Below are 19,032 nucleotides of genomic sequence, written 5' to 3'. Positions count from 1 at the left end.
TGTGTGTGTGTGTGTTTGACAGAGTGAGAGAGAGAGGATGAGTGAGTGTGTGCTGGATAATGTCTCTTTTGTAACAGTTTTGTCTGAGGGGGGAAAATAAAGGAAGAACAAATGAGTAAAAATCCACACAGACACATTTTTTTGAAGATTTTCTCAAATGTTTTTCATCACTTGTCTCAGAAAAAGTTTAATTCACGTTTCCACCATTAATTGTGGTGGTTTTGGTAAAGAAGTCTCTTAGCTCAGCTGCTGCCAAAATTGTTCATTTGTTATTTTAATACACAATCAACCCTCCAACGTTACTGTTCATTGACTTGAAAGCACAGCAGGGTGATGTGTTGTATCTGATATAATGGATGAGCACAAGTTGATTGTGCTGAATAATAAGTTGATTATTTTATGATTTTCATTTCCAAATCGTGATATATTAGAATTCTGAAATTAGAAACATGGCTCAGACCTAAATTAAACAATTAAACTAACAATATGCAGACTGTGGAGTAAAATATCATTAAGTCATTGAGCTACAACGTCTGTGTTGATTGGACGGATAGGTAGTTGTTACTCCATTGGGTTCCATAATTTTAATTCAAGTTACGTACAAAAATCCACAGAGATTGGTTTTGTTTTTAATTCACTGCATATTGATTTCATTGTCATTTAATTATCATTTAATGGTGATTTAGCCAGACTGTGTCTATAAAACCAGTAATAGAAATGTAATCACTGTCAATCAGGCTCAATTCTAAGAATCATCAGCTAGACTTTAGTTATGAACAAAAGATTTTCTCTTGGGCAGTAAAATGGTTTACCATGCTACAACAATGAGATGCTTCAGCTGTTTTAATAAGAAACTGGAGGATGAGATGAGAAGAGGAAAAGGAGGAGAAAGCAGGAGAGAAAGGTGAGAAAGTGAAAGAAACAAACGTGAATGAGAATGAGAAAGAGGAGCAGGTGACCTTTGCTTTGTGAATGAGGAAAAAGGAAGTGAAATGTGTGTGATGAAGAGAAAGGAGAGGATGGAGGAGGTGTCTATAGAGGTGAGAAGGAGGAGGACGAGGAGGGAGGGGATGGGGGTGCATGAAAAGATAGAAAAGAAGAGGGAGAGAGAGGGAGAGGGAGAGAGAGCAGTTACACAGCAGGAGAGTCTGAGTGCTCTCCTCCATCAGAGACTGTTGATTAAAATTTCATTGGTTGAGGCTGGAGGTCGGAGGTGATGCTGTGTGTGTGTGTGTGTGTGCATGAGCAATAAAAGCTCAGAGCCTCCTCTCTTCGTGCACTCACTCACTCCTGTACTCTCACTCTCATTGGCTAATTATCTTTCTTTGTCTCTCGTTCTCTTAAGCTCACTGCTTTCTAATTGGCTCTCAATGGTTAAACTGGTCTCTTTCTCTCTCTCTCTCTCTCTCTCTCTAGCTGTAGTTGTCTTTTTTTTGATTAAACGCTCTGATTAGCAAGTAAATCAGAGCTTTTCAGTTCCTACTTACTAGTCACTAGTTTAGTTAGCATGTGCATGTATGCTGATTTACCTCACATCATTTGTTGTGCACATCCTCAGAAATGAACACTCTGCATCTCCAAGATACAATTAAGCACATCAAGAATATAAAGAGACTGAGATTCAGTCAGGGCTTTTGGGGTGTTGTAAGAACAGTTTATTAATAGTAGAATATCAAAATGTTCAACAATTTTCTACAATTAATTGTCCCATAAATTTCCTTCTTGAAGAAGTAAAAGAGCTTCAGAACAAAGGGAAGACATTAAACATTAAACGTATTACTGGCACTTGTATTATTAATGATAATGGTAATGTAATGTATTAATGGATATTTTTCTACCTTAATATTTGAGTGAATTCAGGTTAAAGTGCTCCCATAAACAACCAGTTTACATACAATCATTGAAATTTAATCTAGTGATTCTGACTGAACTATCGCTTTTGCAGTCGATTGATGGTTGATCACTATAAAAATCGATTGATGACAATTTCTAATTGTCTGTTATTATGTCCAGTAAAAATCTGAACGTCTACTGGTTCCAGATTTCTAATTGTAAAGATTGTCTTTTCTCAGTTAAATTTAAATAAGTTTTCATGTAGGTTTTTTTATTAATTTAAATTAGGGGTTGGTGTCATTTCAATTCTTTTTCTACTAGTGTCGATATGAATTTCGGTACCAATACCAAAATTATACATTTTCAATACTTAACTTGAAGAAAAAATGTTAATGTTATTTTTTTAATGTTATTCATTTCACAAAAGGAGCAACAGTTCTTAAATGTTAAACAGAATAAGCAAGAACTTTGTATAAATAAAATTCTGTCTACATTTGCAAAATGATGGTTTAAGTCAGTAAATGTCTGAAGAATTATGACAACTCTGACTGATTCAATGCCAATGCTTTCAGCACTTATTGCTTCAGACTCCAGTTAGTCTTTCAACTGTCGCTCAGACTTAGAAAACTGTTTGTAGACATTTCTTTGGGCTCTGGTCCATTGTGGTTGGTATTTGTCAGTATTTTTTACATTTGATAAACTGCGATTAATTGGAGAACTGAAAAAACCCTGATAGATTATTGATAAAACTAAAAAAATTTTATTTTTTTTTTGCTGCCTGAATGAGCCATGTTCAGTTTTTCCAGACTAATATTCTGTCAGATCCAAAGTCTGAGAGATTCCAGTCGTGTCGCCTCGTGCTGCTATCAGGTCTCGTCTCCATTAACCTCTTTTATCGAAGCCTCGTCCTGCTTTTCACATCAGACCCCGCAGGACTCCCCTCTGTTTGTGGTTCTGCTTTTTCAATTAAGGGAAATGTGAAAGGATACCTGCACACACTGACGGCACACACAGGCGTTCACACAAACACACTGACGGCCCTGTCACTGAGGCAATATTGTGTTGTGTCAGCATCTTTATCACAGCTTTGGGCGTCATACAAAACTGACTGATTGCAGTGTTTTTGTCTGTCAGTGTGTGGGCATGTTCAGGATGTTCAGACCTTGGACTTGTTTGTAGTATTCATTAGTATTTGGTGGGGTCATGAGGTCCGATCAGAGCCGTGTGGGGTTTTATTTTTGGCTTTGTTAGAGAAAATGTGTGTCAAGAGCTTTCATCGATTTCCGTCTTTGTCACATACCATGTTATATATCAATCACATCTGTATATAGTTCTAACTCTTATTCTTACTTTTTCATTTCTGTTATATCTTATATTTTTTCAATTTTTTCTATTCTTATTTAATGTGTATTTTATCTGTTGTGTTGTGATGTATCTGGAGCCGCTGTAGCAAGTGAATTTCCCCAGTGTGGGATCAATAAAGTCTATCTTATCTCATCTTATAGTATAACGTTGAAAGTTAAGTATACTGTGTACTACACTTCCCAAAAATACAACCTCACCAGTTCAATCTGAAATCATCAAATAACACGATGCTCAGATTCTGTAGAAGCTTATCATGGTTTTATCATTTGCATGTTTCTTTCCAAAACCAGTGCAGCTAAAGGGATTGTCTTCAGAATCACTGTACAGACCTATTAAAGATAAAACACTGATGCATAAAGGCTGAACAGTTAAGAGACTGAACTGTTTGCCAGCAGTTTGGGTATGATGAGCTCATGATGAGTCTGCTGTTCCCTTTACTCTCCATAATTCTGTTTCTATGTAACTCCGCCTCAGCTGGTTTTATTGAGGCACACACTTTCAACCAGAGAAGGGAGCTGATCTGTGATGAGATTCATTTGTCTGCTAAACTTGTTTTCACTCCATCCAAGGACCAAACAGCAGCTTATGTTAGTAATTTGTGCTTTTTTCACCAGGGTGAAGGAAGAATATAGTGCCTGTAGCTTCAGTTTTTAGTGCTGCCTGCTATTGAACTGTATATAATGTGCATACAATGTACATAAAACAGGAGGATCGAAGGAAACTAATCTATAATTAACTAAATAGAATTGAACAAAGAATAGCAATGAAAACATGAGCAGTGACACAAACCCACACTACTAACTGTAATGTTGTTTTTTAGGGTATTTAAATTGTCAACTTAAACTCAGATCATCAGACCTTTTACTTTCTACTAATTGGTTGGGATATAAAATTTCAGATACTTGCATCTCATACTGATGATGATCATAGTGGAAATGGGAGCAATAGCAGTGGCTGTATTGGAAGCAGAGGCAGGTCAGTGCAGGCATAAGGAAACTGCCTACAAAATGGCAGCTGTCCATAAGCAAGCTGAGGTTCAGGCTGCATGAGACAGTAGTTTATGTGCTGTATGCTGCTGTGCTGCACTACATGATCAAATACATTTCGACATCCCTGTTCATATTACACTTGTGCCAATTGGGAATTAGATTGTATATCGAGATTAAAGGGATTGGTTTTCCTTTTTATTTGAATTAAACTAACTAATTTCGCATTTTGGGATGTCGTTTCTGGTGGAGCAGCATGTCTGCCTGCTGAGCCCTGTTAATCGGCACGAGTGACGAGTGCATTTTAAAGCCTTCATTACAAACCAGTTGGCTGTCTCTTTTCCATGGACCTGACACCCCTTCATCTCTGTTCTCCATATGTCTGCTCACCAAAACTTTGCTCTGCTGTGCTATTAAAGATAAAATAATAATGTTAAATGGAACATGATGCCATGATATTGTCACACCAAGGGCGCCCGGTTAGCTCAGTGGGGTAAGAGCTGGCCCCAGGGTTCGAATCCCCTGCGCCCTTTTCTGGCATGTCAAATCCCCGCTCCCTCTCTCTGCCCCCCCTTTTCCTGTCTGTTTCCAGCTGTCCTATCAAATAAAGGCATAAAAGCCAAAAAAAAATATTCTTTAAAAATAAAAAATGATATTGACACACCAAGCAGACTTTTAAAAGGGAGTCGTTTGAATAGAGGACAAATGGCTATTAAATAGATATTTTTTAATGTATGCAAATAAATTAATGATCTGCAAGTCCTTCACTGGCACACATCTTTTCGCTTGCAGATAGGTTGTGTAATATTCTCAGGCTCACCTTTGGCATTTGGGTAAAACCCATAGTATCCCCAAATACAGTAGTGTTTCTCTTCAACACTAAAGCAGAGTAAATTAAACGCGTAGACTTGCGGAAATCCATGTACTGCCGCACTGTGGGGAAGACGTCCTCCAAGTAGACTCCAGAAAATAGTATAAACAGAACAAGTAGGTGACCATGGTCTGCAGAGCTGTCTGTCTGTCTGACCTCAACCCCATCCAACACTTTTAGGAGCCAGACCTCACTAATGCTCTCATGGCTTGAATGGGAGTAAATCCCTGCAGCCAGGTTCAGAAATGTGAAGGAAACAAGATTTTACAATCTCATTGGTGAAATGTTCAGGTTTCCACATAAATTAAGGTCATGTAGTGTATTGTTTGCTCAAAGCTAGAAGAAAAGATGCTGATGCTGTTAGGGTTGATGTGGCCTCTATCTGCAGATCTAACAGATGCTTCAACACTTGCCTTAAGTATAGAAACCTGTAGTTGGGTATAGTTAATCTCATTTTCCAAAGGTGTTTTTCCAAGTATACACTTCTTTCTTTGCCTCATTAAAGTAAAGGTCAAGAGAAAGATCACTGTACTTAACATTTTTAAATTCTTAATTTAAAAGTTCAACGTACTGAAATTATCTGGTAGAAAAAAGGTCTTTAAAACATTAGCGGCAACTATCTGTCCTGACTTTTAATGTGTATAACAGAGACAATTCACACTTATATGAGCTAATTTAATTTGGTGAATTTGACACGACGTGGATAAGGAGAAAATGATGTTAGTACAACTTAATGTATTTAGGCGATTGTTAATGGATCCGGATTTGCGATATTTTGATCAGGTCTCAGGATATGCAGGTGTTAGTCAATGTGACTCCACACTGCTGCAGTAACTCAAACAGCTCCAGCATCTTCACAGAAAGCTTCACACAAGCTGCACTTCAGTTTCTAACAAAGCACCAAACGCACTCGGCAGCACTGATGCCTGCTCAGACATAAAGGAAGCAGCTCGCTGCCAATGGCACCCGTTTGATATTGTACACACTCGGAGCATGAGGCATTACATATTCACACACATCAGTTAAAAGTCATTATGCTCTTCTCACTCTTACAAACACACACACATCCGCCGTGTACACAGCCGCATCAGCAAATTAGCTGAATAAAGAGCCTCTTTTTGCCTTTTCTTTTGAGTGGCTAATTAGCCATCAGAGCCTGCTGTGTGGAGAGCGAGATCCATCAAGAGGTAGAGCTTCAAAGAGCAGTTTATGGAAGCCAAAGCACTTTAATTAGGACCTATTTGTACGAGAAAGCGAAGAGAAAAACATAATTTGAAGCCAAAAGCTGTATAATATAGAGAGAAAATAAACACAGTCTAATGCACACACAGATAAAGAGAGACAGGAACAAACTAACAGGATTAGACTCGAGGAGATGAGATCCTCACAAGGAGGCTTTTTACGGCAGTTTGAGGGGAAACTGACTCTAAATATTGGAACATGAGTTTTGTGTTGGAGTCAGTGAGGAGGCTTACATGAATGAACAGTGGCACAGCTATATTTAAGATGAATGAAAATAATGTGATGAAATGCAGAACCTACAGTTAAGTGTTATTTTCTACATTTTTGTGATTTTAATTGAACATACATAATGCTATTAACTGAGACCTGTCATGGCGTGTCCATACTTTATTCATGTTTGTTTAAAGAAACATTGTTTTTTCCCTTTTCTCAATTACCTACAAATTACATAAATATATATATCAGTAAAAACAATGTTATATATATATATCATTGTTTTTACTGATTTTACAATAAAACAGCAATTGCAATGAACAGCAACAACTCACCATATATTATTTGCATAATTGGTCCAGGAAGTGTTAAACAGTGGTTTAGTGAGATACTGTAGGAGCTCTCATACAGTATCACAACTTCTCTAAAGTGACATCAGATATCAGAGATTTCCACAACTGAAAAGAACAGAGGAAGAATCATCCCCAACCTACTTTGTCATTATAGCCTTTCTAGCCATCATAAATGATATATATTCTAAACAACTGATGACCATTTTTGGGAAGTATAGAGTTTAAAAAAAAAACTTAAAATGACTTCAAACATCATACAATTAATTGATCTGTGAGTCCAAAAGACCTCATTTGTATTCAGTACAAATCTCTACATGACATTCTCACCATTTTCATTTATGTCCACCATACTGTTTAATCAAGGACTTAGATGTGTGTCAAAGAAATTTAAAGAAAAATAATTTTGGAGTCAGTCAGTCTGGTCAAACTTATGTGGAAGAGGAAACATAAGCAAACCTCATTAAACCTTATTATCAGAACTATTGGTTTTAGATGTGCATTAGGTTTTTATAGAGCTAGTAGTTGTGCATGCCTGTTGTTTTATAATGCTATGCATGAAGGATATATTGGCTTTATCCGCTTTTGATTTCACTGCGGAAGGAGTGGTTTGTGAGTTCAACCGGGGATTGATTCAGCGAGTGTTCAGCTCAAACAGAAACAGAACTGAGTCTGTGACGTGTAGGTGTACAGTATCACTTCCATGGGTAAAATCTTATTCTTTGAAATAAAGGCAGTTTTTCTTCTATACAGAAAATGTCTACCTGACATTTATATCACACGATTCCCACCAAGTATCCCCTTCTGCTTCATCCGTCTGTCTGACGTTACACTGATGTCTTAATCTTAAGAGTAGCGCGAGTCACTCATCGCATCACTTCAGCGCTTTCGTCTGTCGCTGTTTTTGCTTTGTTTATGTTGCTTTAATCGTACACAACTAGACACTTGTATGTAGGTGCATGTGCCCTGGTAAAAAACAACTATATATTCTCTTCATACTGTAAACACAGAAAACTCATATTTATAAAACTTAGGCAGTACTTAGGCAAATGTATTAACAGTGTACTATTTTGGTAAGAGTATAATATAATTATATTTAAGCACACATTCTGAATACAAATTTTCTTACTTCTGTTTCCAAACTTCACATAACGTCATTCGTGTCACTTGAACAAACCAATAGAGTGATGTAGCCAACTAGATGGCTGCTGATTGGATGACTTATTTTAAGTTATTTAATGATTTTATGATTATTTTGGCTTCACCAAATAATACTAAGCAATACTGGGTTTTAATTGTGCTAATGGAGAAACTCATAGGCTATTTCCGGTATGGCTGTAGTCTATAGGATATTTTCAAAATAGAGAAAAAGAATCGCAATTTTAGATTGTGATTGCAATTAAATAGATTGTGATGTTATTTTTTGGCCAGATCGTCCACCCTTTCTGGGTTCTGGAAGTATCAAATTTGTCTTAAGCTGTACAGTAAAATATGTTTCTGAAAAAAATAAACAATGCACAATCAAGAAATTGCAAAAGCATGCTTCTTTTATCCAAACATTCGCTGACTACTGTTGGAGGTATTCAAATGGGCTGAATCAGCTCCTGTTCGCAAAAAGAAAGCTGTTGATGTTCCTCATGTTTTTAAGCCAGTTGTTTATGTGGCAATAATATGTGAAGCAGATCATTATAGGAAGTGTCACTTAACAGAATCACGTAAATGGCTTCATTTCACTATTGCCCTAATGGAAATGTTGGTAATAGTCACATAACAGTGTGCATGCAAACACAGACAGAGCATCTCCTGTTGGACCCACTTCAGTCTGTTTGCTGAGCTTCGTCCTCGATGATCTTTTGTCTGTCAAAAGCTCTTAGCGTTTCCATCTAGAGCCCTCTGCTCTCTGCATTCATTATTAATGGACCTCAGCAGGCTGAGAACACACACAGGCAGGACCGGCACGTCACTGGCAGCTATTTTAGCTGAGATATTAAATCAAACACTCAAAATATAAAGGGAAAAAAACATTCATTGAGGGAACAAGGGATATTGGAAGGAAAGATGGTCTTTTTTTGTTTTTATTTTCAGCTCTGTGTATGAAATGTATCCACAAACTGATCACACACACAAATATACTTGGTTTTGCAAGTTCAATCTAGAATCTCTTTATAGACATTTGGAGCTTTTAAATAAAGTGCAAGATGCTATGGACAACCTCAGCTGACTCTCACCTCAGCAGTGACACCTGTTTGACCTTGTTTGACCTTGACCTCCAATACAAATACACCATTAAATCAAGCAACATAAAATATCTATAAAATAAAAACCATGAAATATCAATCATAGTCTTTATTGATGACTAATTTCTTGCACAGTGCAGAACAAACTAGTGCTACTAGAGCTATAGCAAATAGGCACACACTGGAAATTAGAGTTATATTGCCTTGGAGTTTTCTATATTAGATACTATATGTAGTAACACTACAGTACCCATGAGCCTTAGTGGCTACTGCCAGAGAATCTGCCAGCCTGTGAAATCAGTTCATATTCAGAACACAGAACAAAACACTGCACCTTATGCCACGTTCACAGCCTATTATAATTGTGAGTAGGTGAAATTAGGAATTTCTGGTGGCTCTCAGATCTCTCAGTTGTTGAAAACGACTACAGAAGTGTCAACAAACTGGTGGCCAAATGGCTGCAAAGCCACTAACACTGACAGTTACATCCACATGAAATCCAATATTAGCACTAATGCAGTCGATTCAACTAATCAGAAATGAGCTATATGCAGTTTTTTGTGGGTTTACTTGTTAGTGAAAAAATTTAACTTGATTTAAAAAAAGCTAATAATGTCCATTCATCTGGAGTGACTGCAGGACGAGCAGTATGGGTAATCATCCTGGAATAAAGCACAGACACTTCAGTTCATCCAATTCTGCCAAAGATGACGTGAATGCAGCATTATTTGTTTATTTATTTACCTCTAACTTCAGCCCACCATTAGCTGCCAACAACTCAAGCTCTCTGGTTTAATGTTTGTTTCTGCAGCAGTCTCCTGGACTCTAGTTGACTCCTGTGCTAAAACTGTTATGTTCACTGTCTGTTGTGTCTTTGACTTTTCGTCAGTGAAGCAGATTTTCTTCAGCTCAGTGTCTCATTGTTTGTACTGATGATTCAGCCGGCAGAGTATCAGCTTGAAATGCTCCAACAGTTGGTCAAAAAACATTTTATATGTGAAAAATGAAAAGGAGCGTTACTGGCTGTGTGTGTGTCTTAGTGTGTGTGTCTCGATGTGACCTTTCTCCATATGGTGTGGGACTGAGCAGGGGCACAGGAGGTGAGCCCTACACATGCTATCAGTCTGAGCTGTTAGCCAGCAGTCACTGACACACACACACACACACACACGCTGGAGGCCATTCATGTCATTGTTACCTGAAATTCATGGTGTGTAGGAGAAACAGACGAAGGAGAAGGTCATACGTGTGATGTCAGAGGCGGTGCGTTCACTGCCAGCCGTGGGTTTGATTGCTGCTCGCTCCTCTTCCACAGCCGCGGGCTCTCTCTACCCTCTGTCCTCCCCGCCCACCTCCCACAATCCACAGCATCAGTCCAGCCCCCGCCAGGAGACACACAGACCTTTCTATTTTTGATTTCTAGTCCAAGTGAAAACAAAGATACAGAATGCCGTCAGAAATCTCTAACAGAGACTGTATTTACTGTATCAAAGAGAACTAATATTCATGGTGCTGTAGTTGTGTCTGAGGACGATGAATAATGTATATAACACATATAGTGCAGTGGCTAAAATATAATTCTACAAAGCCCTGGGAAGGATAAGGAGACATATATTTTAGATATAAAAAAGAAGATCTTATTTTATGTTTTCTTTCAGAGCTTCCCTTTTATCTCCAGAAATATTTAGCTGCAACTGCCCGAATCCTTCAGGATAAAATCTCCAGTAACATAAATGGACCAGAAAAACTGCATAAATTATATATCAAAGTCGTCTTTGTGACCATTACATCTTGAATCTGTAGCTGTGTAAGTGTACAAATCACAAATAAAATACCCTGATGTGTTTATGTTACCTTGATGTAGCCTACATTGACCCGCATGTACTTTCACTTTATATTTGAATTTATGTGAAGAAAGTTTTCCTCCCATCAAAAACATTTTCCTTTATATCCCTTCAAGGGCTCTGTAGAAAACAGTGGTACAACACTATATAAAATTCCACATTGTTACAAGCCTGGTTGTATGGGTATACATTTGTGACTAAGCAATAATACAAATAACAGACATTTTCGATTTTCAGATTCATGTCATATCCATCTACCACGGGAAAAGAATGATATCATCTGTTAACACACCTTCAAGGAGTGTTGCTGTGATAAATTATAAGATTTTTTTTTTTATCACATACATGTTCCCAAGAATGAGTGTCCATGCTTAAATATTGTTGCTATGGTTACATGCAGATTTATATATCTGGTACACTGATTTACAACAGTGGACACCTGCTGCTTTCTGTAAACATGATATCCTCTAAACCACTGACTGGGAGGGGAAATAGACTTTATTCTAACATAATGATCCTTATTTCCTGGGGATATATTTCTTGGTTCAACATTACACAATTATTTTTTGAGGTGATTGGAATAACATTCACTGTATTACCTTTAGGATTGTTATTTGAATTAAACCATTATTGGTTGGGTGTGCAATGCCTCTCAGAAATTGATTCTGTTGTAAGCCCCAGATCTCAGCAACTGAACTAAAAAGCCAATCATATTATATCATTTTATGTTTATATTATACACACACATTTATGTGTACACACATCTAATAAAGCACTTGGCTGTTTAAGTTCCACTCTGGATAACCTGATGTCTGTTTGATAATCTCCAGTATTGGTTTCTAGATGCATTAGCAATGACTGATCTAATTTAAACAGAGATATAATAGCCTCCTTTAGCATGCTTGACTAGATATTGCATTACACACAGCAATTACTGACAGAAATACCGGTGCTGACAAATCATAGCAACAATCTGGACAAAAGGCTAACCAGAAGGTTTTCCTCAAAGCACTCGTATCAGCTTTGCAAAAGACATTGTTACTGGGCGTCATCTGTGCTTCTGTACATACATGCTTCTCTTTTTAAGTTTCCTTATGAAGCAGTGTAAACCCCCGAAGAGATATCTTTGATTTATATTCATATGCAGATGAGCATCCTTAGGAAAAAAGACATTCTTTTAAAGGGAAGAAGAAAGGGAGAAAAGGAGAGAGAGGGAAGTTGAGCTTATCACCACTCAACAGATGTTCAGACTAAATGTGTTGGTTTGTCTGTCTCGTCACCAAGGCTGAGCAGAGCAAAGCTCCAGCGCTGGCCTGTCTGAATGGACCGAGTCAACCAGCTGCAGCTAAGAAAAAAACATTTCTATAGTGGCTGTAATTTTCTCCGATGGCAGAGGTGGAAAGAGCCAGAGGAGGATCAGGATGAGAACCTTCAGCTGCCAAAGGCTCTCGGCCAAACAGAGGAAATTCATTTTCCAAGTAGATACAGTAAAGGCACTGTGCTGCAGGACAGTGCCGGAGCCAGGTAGCTTGCAAAGAAAGTGCTGAGTGGACAGTTACCGAGCTATGGACTGGCCTGATGTCTCTTCCTCTTTCTTAAGACAGACATCAGAAATACACAAACGTTATGAAAGGATTAGTTTTCTCCAGCATTGGGTTGAAGGATTCCCCTTGATTTTAAGATCTTTTGAAAGCAACAGCTACATGTGTCTTATTTGCCCTGTGGAATGAGACAGACAGAAAAACAAGCGCTGCAGGAGTGAAAGATCAAAGCAGGAACCGGAGTGACGTAACCGTCCCGTGTAGACCTCAAAAGTACAGTTGGTAGTTTGTAGGTAAGAAGAGGCAGGGATTGCAGAAAAGTTTAGAGAGGAGAGGTGAAGCCTTTAGGTTAGAAAACTAGGTTAGTGACCTAAAGGTTTCTGGCTCAAACCTCTTGAGGTGATTTGGCAGGTGCCCTTGACCAAGGCACAGAGGGCCAGCGGACCATACACTGTAGTGATGCTGCTCTGTTGCCAAAACATGGAAGTGTATATATGCTGGAAAAAACTCAGGATATCTCTGGATAAAGGTTGAATAAAGAATTATAGGAATACTCATGGAATATTTTTCCATGTTTGTCTCTCCTTATCTCCTTTCCTTCTCCTTTGTTTCTCTGTTTGACTTTACCCCGTCATCTTGCTCTCTTTCCTTTCTCTATCTTGCGATGTAACTTCCATGGCTGGTTGATTTGGGTGAGCAGGGGGAAACAGGCAAGGCTTCCACAGTTCAGGGCTCCGGAGAGCTCGGCCAGGCAGCGACAATCAATCACAGACTAAATCTCTCTTCTCTCAGGACTGCTGTGTGCCAGGTGACATGGTCAACAGCTGCAGAAATATAGAGCCTACAGTGCGTATTTGAATTCATATAGACTGGTAAACAGGGTCTTGGTAAAGTCTACAGTCTAATACAATCTAAGACTCTTCTTACATTTGTTCATACATTTAAATCAACCTGTTTACATTTTTCTCATAAACTTTTCCAGACGTTAACCATAGAGGGGACAAATCAGAAAATGGTCATACGAGTCATTTTTTAAATGGTCATATGAGTCACATTTTAAGGCACCAAAAACAACTTATTTTCTTATTTAGGAATTCAGTTTTTGAGACGCAAGCTTTGCACCAACACCCACATTTGGTGACAGTCATGCAAAGTCACTTAGAGAAGAAAGATAGAGGGTTGTTGTGTATAGCACAGTGTAAAGTCAGATCCTATTTTTGTTATGAGTTAATGATTGATTACTGTTTCCCATGAGGGAAGTGACCATTTATGCAAAGTGCTCTTGGAGTGAGCTCTCAAACACTGAGCAACAACAACAAATCCTGCAACATATTCATTTCAGCATACAGAATTATAGTGTGCTGAGTTCAGAGATTGCCAAAAACTTCCACTCATGATGAGTTTGAGGAGGTGATGGGAGTCTCAGCAGCAGTAAATGGTGTTGGCATGAAGGTATCAGCAGATGACAGCAAGACCTGTCCGGTTATAAAGCCCATCCTGTAAACTGTAAATGATTGTATTTTACTAGTCAACCGGTTGCCATATAGCTGGTGTTATATGGGGTTATGTAAATTGACATGAGTTGTATCAATGAGCTATGTTTGCTGAAGTATGAATGAAACGTTCATGGTGACTAACATGTACTGTATGTGAGAGTTGTGTTAAAGCTTACAGTGGCCCAGCATCACACACATATAGATGGTGTCCATCAAGTGTAAAGTATATTTATGTCTGACCCTGGGTCCATGTGCTTTCTTTTCTTGCAGACATGTCTAGAGTTGGAGCGGTATCTGCAGACGGAGCCCAAGCGACTCTCAGAGCTCTTTGATGAGGAGCTGGACTGTCTCTTAACGCCAGCCTTTATGCAGGGTGGTGACAGTGATGAGGACCTGATGGACCCCCTCCTTCCCAGCCTCCCTGACCAGCCCAGCCCGCTTCCATTACTGGTAACCCTCCCCAAGGTCCAGACCAAAATCCTCCAGGTGCCCAACACCAGCAAGACCCAAGCACAGGCGGGGACTGAAACCCTCACACCAAAGGACCAAGTCCTTGCAGGAGTCAGTGCCGCACAGCTTAGCGCCGCTGTTACATCCCTAACACCGCCATCGTCACCAGAGCTCGGCCGCCACCTGATCAAACCTACACAAACACTGACTGCGACAGCAGATGGCACGCTAACGCTCAAACTTGTGGCGAAGAAAGTAGGGTTAGGAGCGGCTAAACTGGTGGCAGCACGAGCATTACCGTCACCGCCAAGCCGAGGAGGATCCCTCAGTGACGGTGAGCAGGGAGGAGGAGGAAGTCTGGGAGGAGACGTACCAGAGAACAAAAAGAGAGTCCACCGGTGCCAGTTTAATGGCTGCAGGAAGGTTTACACCAAGAGCTCCCATCTGAAGGCACATCAGAGGACTCACACAGGTAAGACCTTCATTACAATTACCTTCAACACATTTATTCTCATGTTAAGATGCTAAAATTTTGAATTATTTCCGCTCTGTACTCCAACACTCACACTACGAAACAGTGATTATGAGGTTACGGAGCTGACTGCGGCTATAATTGTAGGGTATTCACATTGAAATTGGATGAACACTGTAGGACTCACAACCCGTGTACATGGGGCCCTTTTAAATAAATTAGCAACATGAGATCTTGTGCTTTTGTTTTACTAGTCAAAACAAATACCATGGTGGTGACCCATGCATGAATATGCAAGAAACCTACTAGGACATTCAAGCAGGCTGTAGTACAGGCTGAAGTGTCTGATGATGTCTGTGAGATTTCAGATTAGGCATCAAATATTGAAAATTAAGAATGAATCAAGTTTATACAACTTTTCAACTGTCTCCTAAGATTAGGGAACTATATTGAAGTAACTGCAAGTCCAGCACTGTTAAAACACTTTTGTTAAAACATATTTTTACCTCATTCTCTATGATCCATTTCAAAAACAATGTGCACGGTTCAGAAACCACGTAACAAAAAATGTGTCACTGTCCTAATACAATTACCAGTACTGTTGTTATACAAGATGTAGTAACTTCAATAATGTGCTTAAAACTGGAGCTTTTAGTAAGGCTTCCCAACAGAGACCTCACCTTGTGGGAGTTTCTGGAGAAATCTGCAAAGAAAACATCAGATTTTTCAGTTTTTTAAAAGAGATTAAGACCTCTACTCTTATTCTTCTGCTTCTCAGATGATCCTCTACATGTATTCATTCCCTCATGAGTCCTAATACCAGTTCAGTGCCAAAAGGCCCGGCCTCAGTAATTGCCTGATGATTGATAGACTGGTAGTAAATGACACTGCGAATTCAGCCGCGTCCAACCGGGTCTGACGTGCAGCTTTAGCTGCTAACGACAGCTGCCCTCTCAGTGACCCTCAGACAGAACACACACCAGGCTAATGTGTCCAGGGGCTGTTTGCTGTGAGCTTTCCAGAGTATTAGCACATGGAGACGGGCTTTGGGTTGATGAAGGACACACATGAGTGAAGATGGATTGTGACTGATGCTGATTATGATGAATCCTTGATTTGCTCGAATATAAACGCATCAAAAAAACCTGAACTCAGCCAGAAAGTTAACATCCATCATGGTAAGAAGTTTAATCAATTAAGAACAGCCTGTTATATTTTTCTAAAGGAGTTATCGTTCATAACACATGGAAGCAAAACCTTTTAATCAATTTCACAATCAAAAGTTTGTACAGTGTGTCTCTTGTTTGACATACAGTAAGAGGAACTGGAAACTTTTAGCAGATTTTACCAGCAAACCAGTCAAAATAAAATGAAAAGCAGGCCTGCATTTAAAAATAAAAATGCAAAGAGCTGTGCTAGTAAGGATGTTATTGTTTCAGGTACTGGTGAGGTATTGTTGAGAAACAGATCCATGACTTTGAAGGCTAATCAGACATCAAACCACTACACAGCGGCTTATAATACTACAAGGAGGGATTTTATAGCTCTGGAAAGTTATCACAAAGACAATCACTATCTAAGTAGTCGCAATGATGGGCAGGTAAATAATAAAAATATGGCATTCACTTTACAAAGTAATCTGTAATCACCTTGTATTACGGCAAGAGTTGAACCACATTAGAGCTTTATTGCTAGGTGAACGTCCTTTCTTTGCCGGAGTCTGCTGTGTCAGCACCCCCACTGTGTCAATACAATATTCTGATTGAAATTAACGAAGGGCCAGTGCTGTTGTCTGTCTGAACATGACTTTAAAAGTCATTTAGGTGGAAACCAAAGACACATTAAGTAAGTAAAATCACAAAAAATATACAAAATAACATAGAATGGAAACTTTATGAATTGTTGTATTCAGTTAATATTCATACTGGAGGTTGTGTTTTAGCTACTTCCCCCGTTTTTAAAGTGACAGAAACCAACGTAACACAAATCTGTATATTCTTAGAGATCCATTCATCTGTCTTCAGGTCTTGTGGATTGGACATCTCTTAACCGTAACTGAGGCTGAACACTTGACTTATCTGCAGCATGAAGCCTGTGCAGACTGGTACCACCTGAAGCTAGCATTATTCAACTTTAGCTGTAACCACCGCATCATTTACAGTATCTGGAGTGGTTCATAGCCTCCAGTTGTCATCATCCACTGTTAGCAGTTTCCTTGGTATCCACCAGGATTACAGTGCATCGCCTGCAGACCTCCACTGTATTAATACCAGGAACCTTGGCATCATTAATCCAGCGTGTTACAGGCTTATATGATCCCAGCGACCATCGCATGGCTTTAAGTATAGCATTACATTCCAGGGCAGCACCTAGCATAGCCGGGGGAACCCACAGCTGTAGCTTTATTATAGCTAATCCAGAATAGAGCAGCTAGCTTTCTGGTAGCATGGCCGCTAGCTACAGTATCTTTAATCTTCTGATGATTCTACAGTCGGGTCATGCTAACCATCAATGAGCTTTTAAAGGCAGAATCATTCACTGAAAAAAAAAAACACCCCGAAGACACTGCAGATTCCTCGCTGTGTGTGTGTGTGAGTGTGTGTGGTATAAATGTGGGGGCGGAGTATTCCCTCCCGATGTGTTCACTACAAGCGCAGCACTGTGGTTTAATTAGCTTAATCCTCTTTTTGGGTTATTATGACCATAAATCATTGAACATACATGTAGGGAGGGATTAACGTAGCAGAGACTACAGAGAGGAACAACTGCAGAAAGCCTGCACAGCATCAGTACACTTACTGTCACATAGTGCACACCAGAGGCCATTAGAAAAATCATTATAGTGAGTTCTGACAGGGGTATGTGCTGCAATATATATATATATATATATATATATAATGTTGGTAATAATACTCCTGTTTATATCCAAAACCATTTTTTCTGAACCGCAGCCATGATGTAATGTCATGGTTTATTTTCTTATATAAAAATCGAATCAATTAGGGATGAGATGTAACATTAATAGATGTACAAATTAATTCAGTAAATCTCTAAAGTACGCAGTTAGAGCTGTTCTGAGTCTGAGCCAGGGTTTTCTGGTTCTCTGGTTGTTTTTTTTCACTCTCTTGGATCAGGTTTGATCTCTAAAAACTGTAGATGGCTAATAATGATATCCTCCTTGTTCAAGCAGCGGTCCAAAACAATATACTTAAATACATACTTGGCATCCGTGATAGTAGAATAGATTAGCAGTTTTGGAAGGAGCGTAAGAGTGTTTGTCTTTTAAAAGTCTTTGCTGTGCTTTTACATTTTTGAGGGGAGCATCAACGCAGTGTGTGGCCACCTTTTTCTACAATTGGATGTGCATGCAGTACACTGTCGCTCAGAGGAACATTTTGCAGTCAGGTGTCATTGTGCTTCCATTATGGAATGAAACACATAAACAGCACAGTTGCTGCACAGTTGCAGCACTTTATAAAACACTAAAACATGTCTGGAGAAGAATGTCCTCATAAAGATAAAGAAAAAGCAAATTTCTGAATTGGATTGGAGGTCTCCACACCACTCAGTTGGCCAAATGTCCACATTTAAACAATTTGAACCATCTTCACACAAACTGAGTTTAGATTTTTGTAGTGGGACATTTTGAAGGCCATAAGCTTGTCAAACAGCAGTTGAAACCTCTGACAGTTCACAGTGGATGACATTTAAATGCTACCTCTGACATTTAATGTTTGCAAACAAAAATTTGTGCCGTTTGGAAGTCATGGCCGCTATATATATATAGCGACCCATTTTGTTTTATTCTACCATTAATTAATTATATTGCTACATCCCCACTAAACAACATTTTCTGATAATTAGCAGTACAAAGGTATAGTTTACATTTTATACAGATTTTAGATTTATTAATACATAATATTCAGTATATGATTATCAGCTGAATCGGGTATGTGGTCATTTTTATGAATAGTAGTATCATCAGAGCAAAATGTGTCAATATTAACAAATAACTAATTATAGCGACTTTTATTTAAAAACTTAGGGCCCGTCCACAGGAGTACATTTTTGTTGAATCCGCATAAATACTTTATCATATCGGCCTCGCGTCCAGACGGATACGGCTTTTTCG

General features: G+C 38.9%; 1 protein-coding gene across 1 annotated transcript in view; it reads left to right on the top strand.

Annotated features, from left to right (window-relative positions):
• The window catches only part of klf7b (Kruppel-like factor 7b), a 65,158-nt gene that overhangs the window by 27,672 nt on the left and 18,454 nt on the right, over positions 1-19,032 (top strand). Inside the window, exon 2 of the mRNA XM_035676624.1 lies at positions 14,249-14,900. Within this exon, the coding sequence (XP_035532517.1) occupies positions 14,249-14,900 (652 nt within the window). The remainder of the gene's footprint in view (positions 1-14,248; positions 14,901-19,032) is intronic.

The sequence above is a fragment of the Morone saxatilis genome, unplaced genomic scaffold (assembly GCF_004916995.1).
Source record: "Morone saxatilis isolate NCDOM2014 unplaced genomic scaffold, NCSU_SB_2.0 Contig5, whole genome shotgun sequence".
In the NCBI taxonomy this organism is placed as follows: Eukaryota; Metazoa; Chordata; class Actinopteri; family Moronidae; genus Morone; species Morone saxatilis.
The sequence above is the reverse complement of the archived record's forward strand: the minus strand, read 5'-3'. Positions and strand labels throughout refer to the sequence as shown.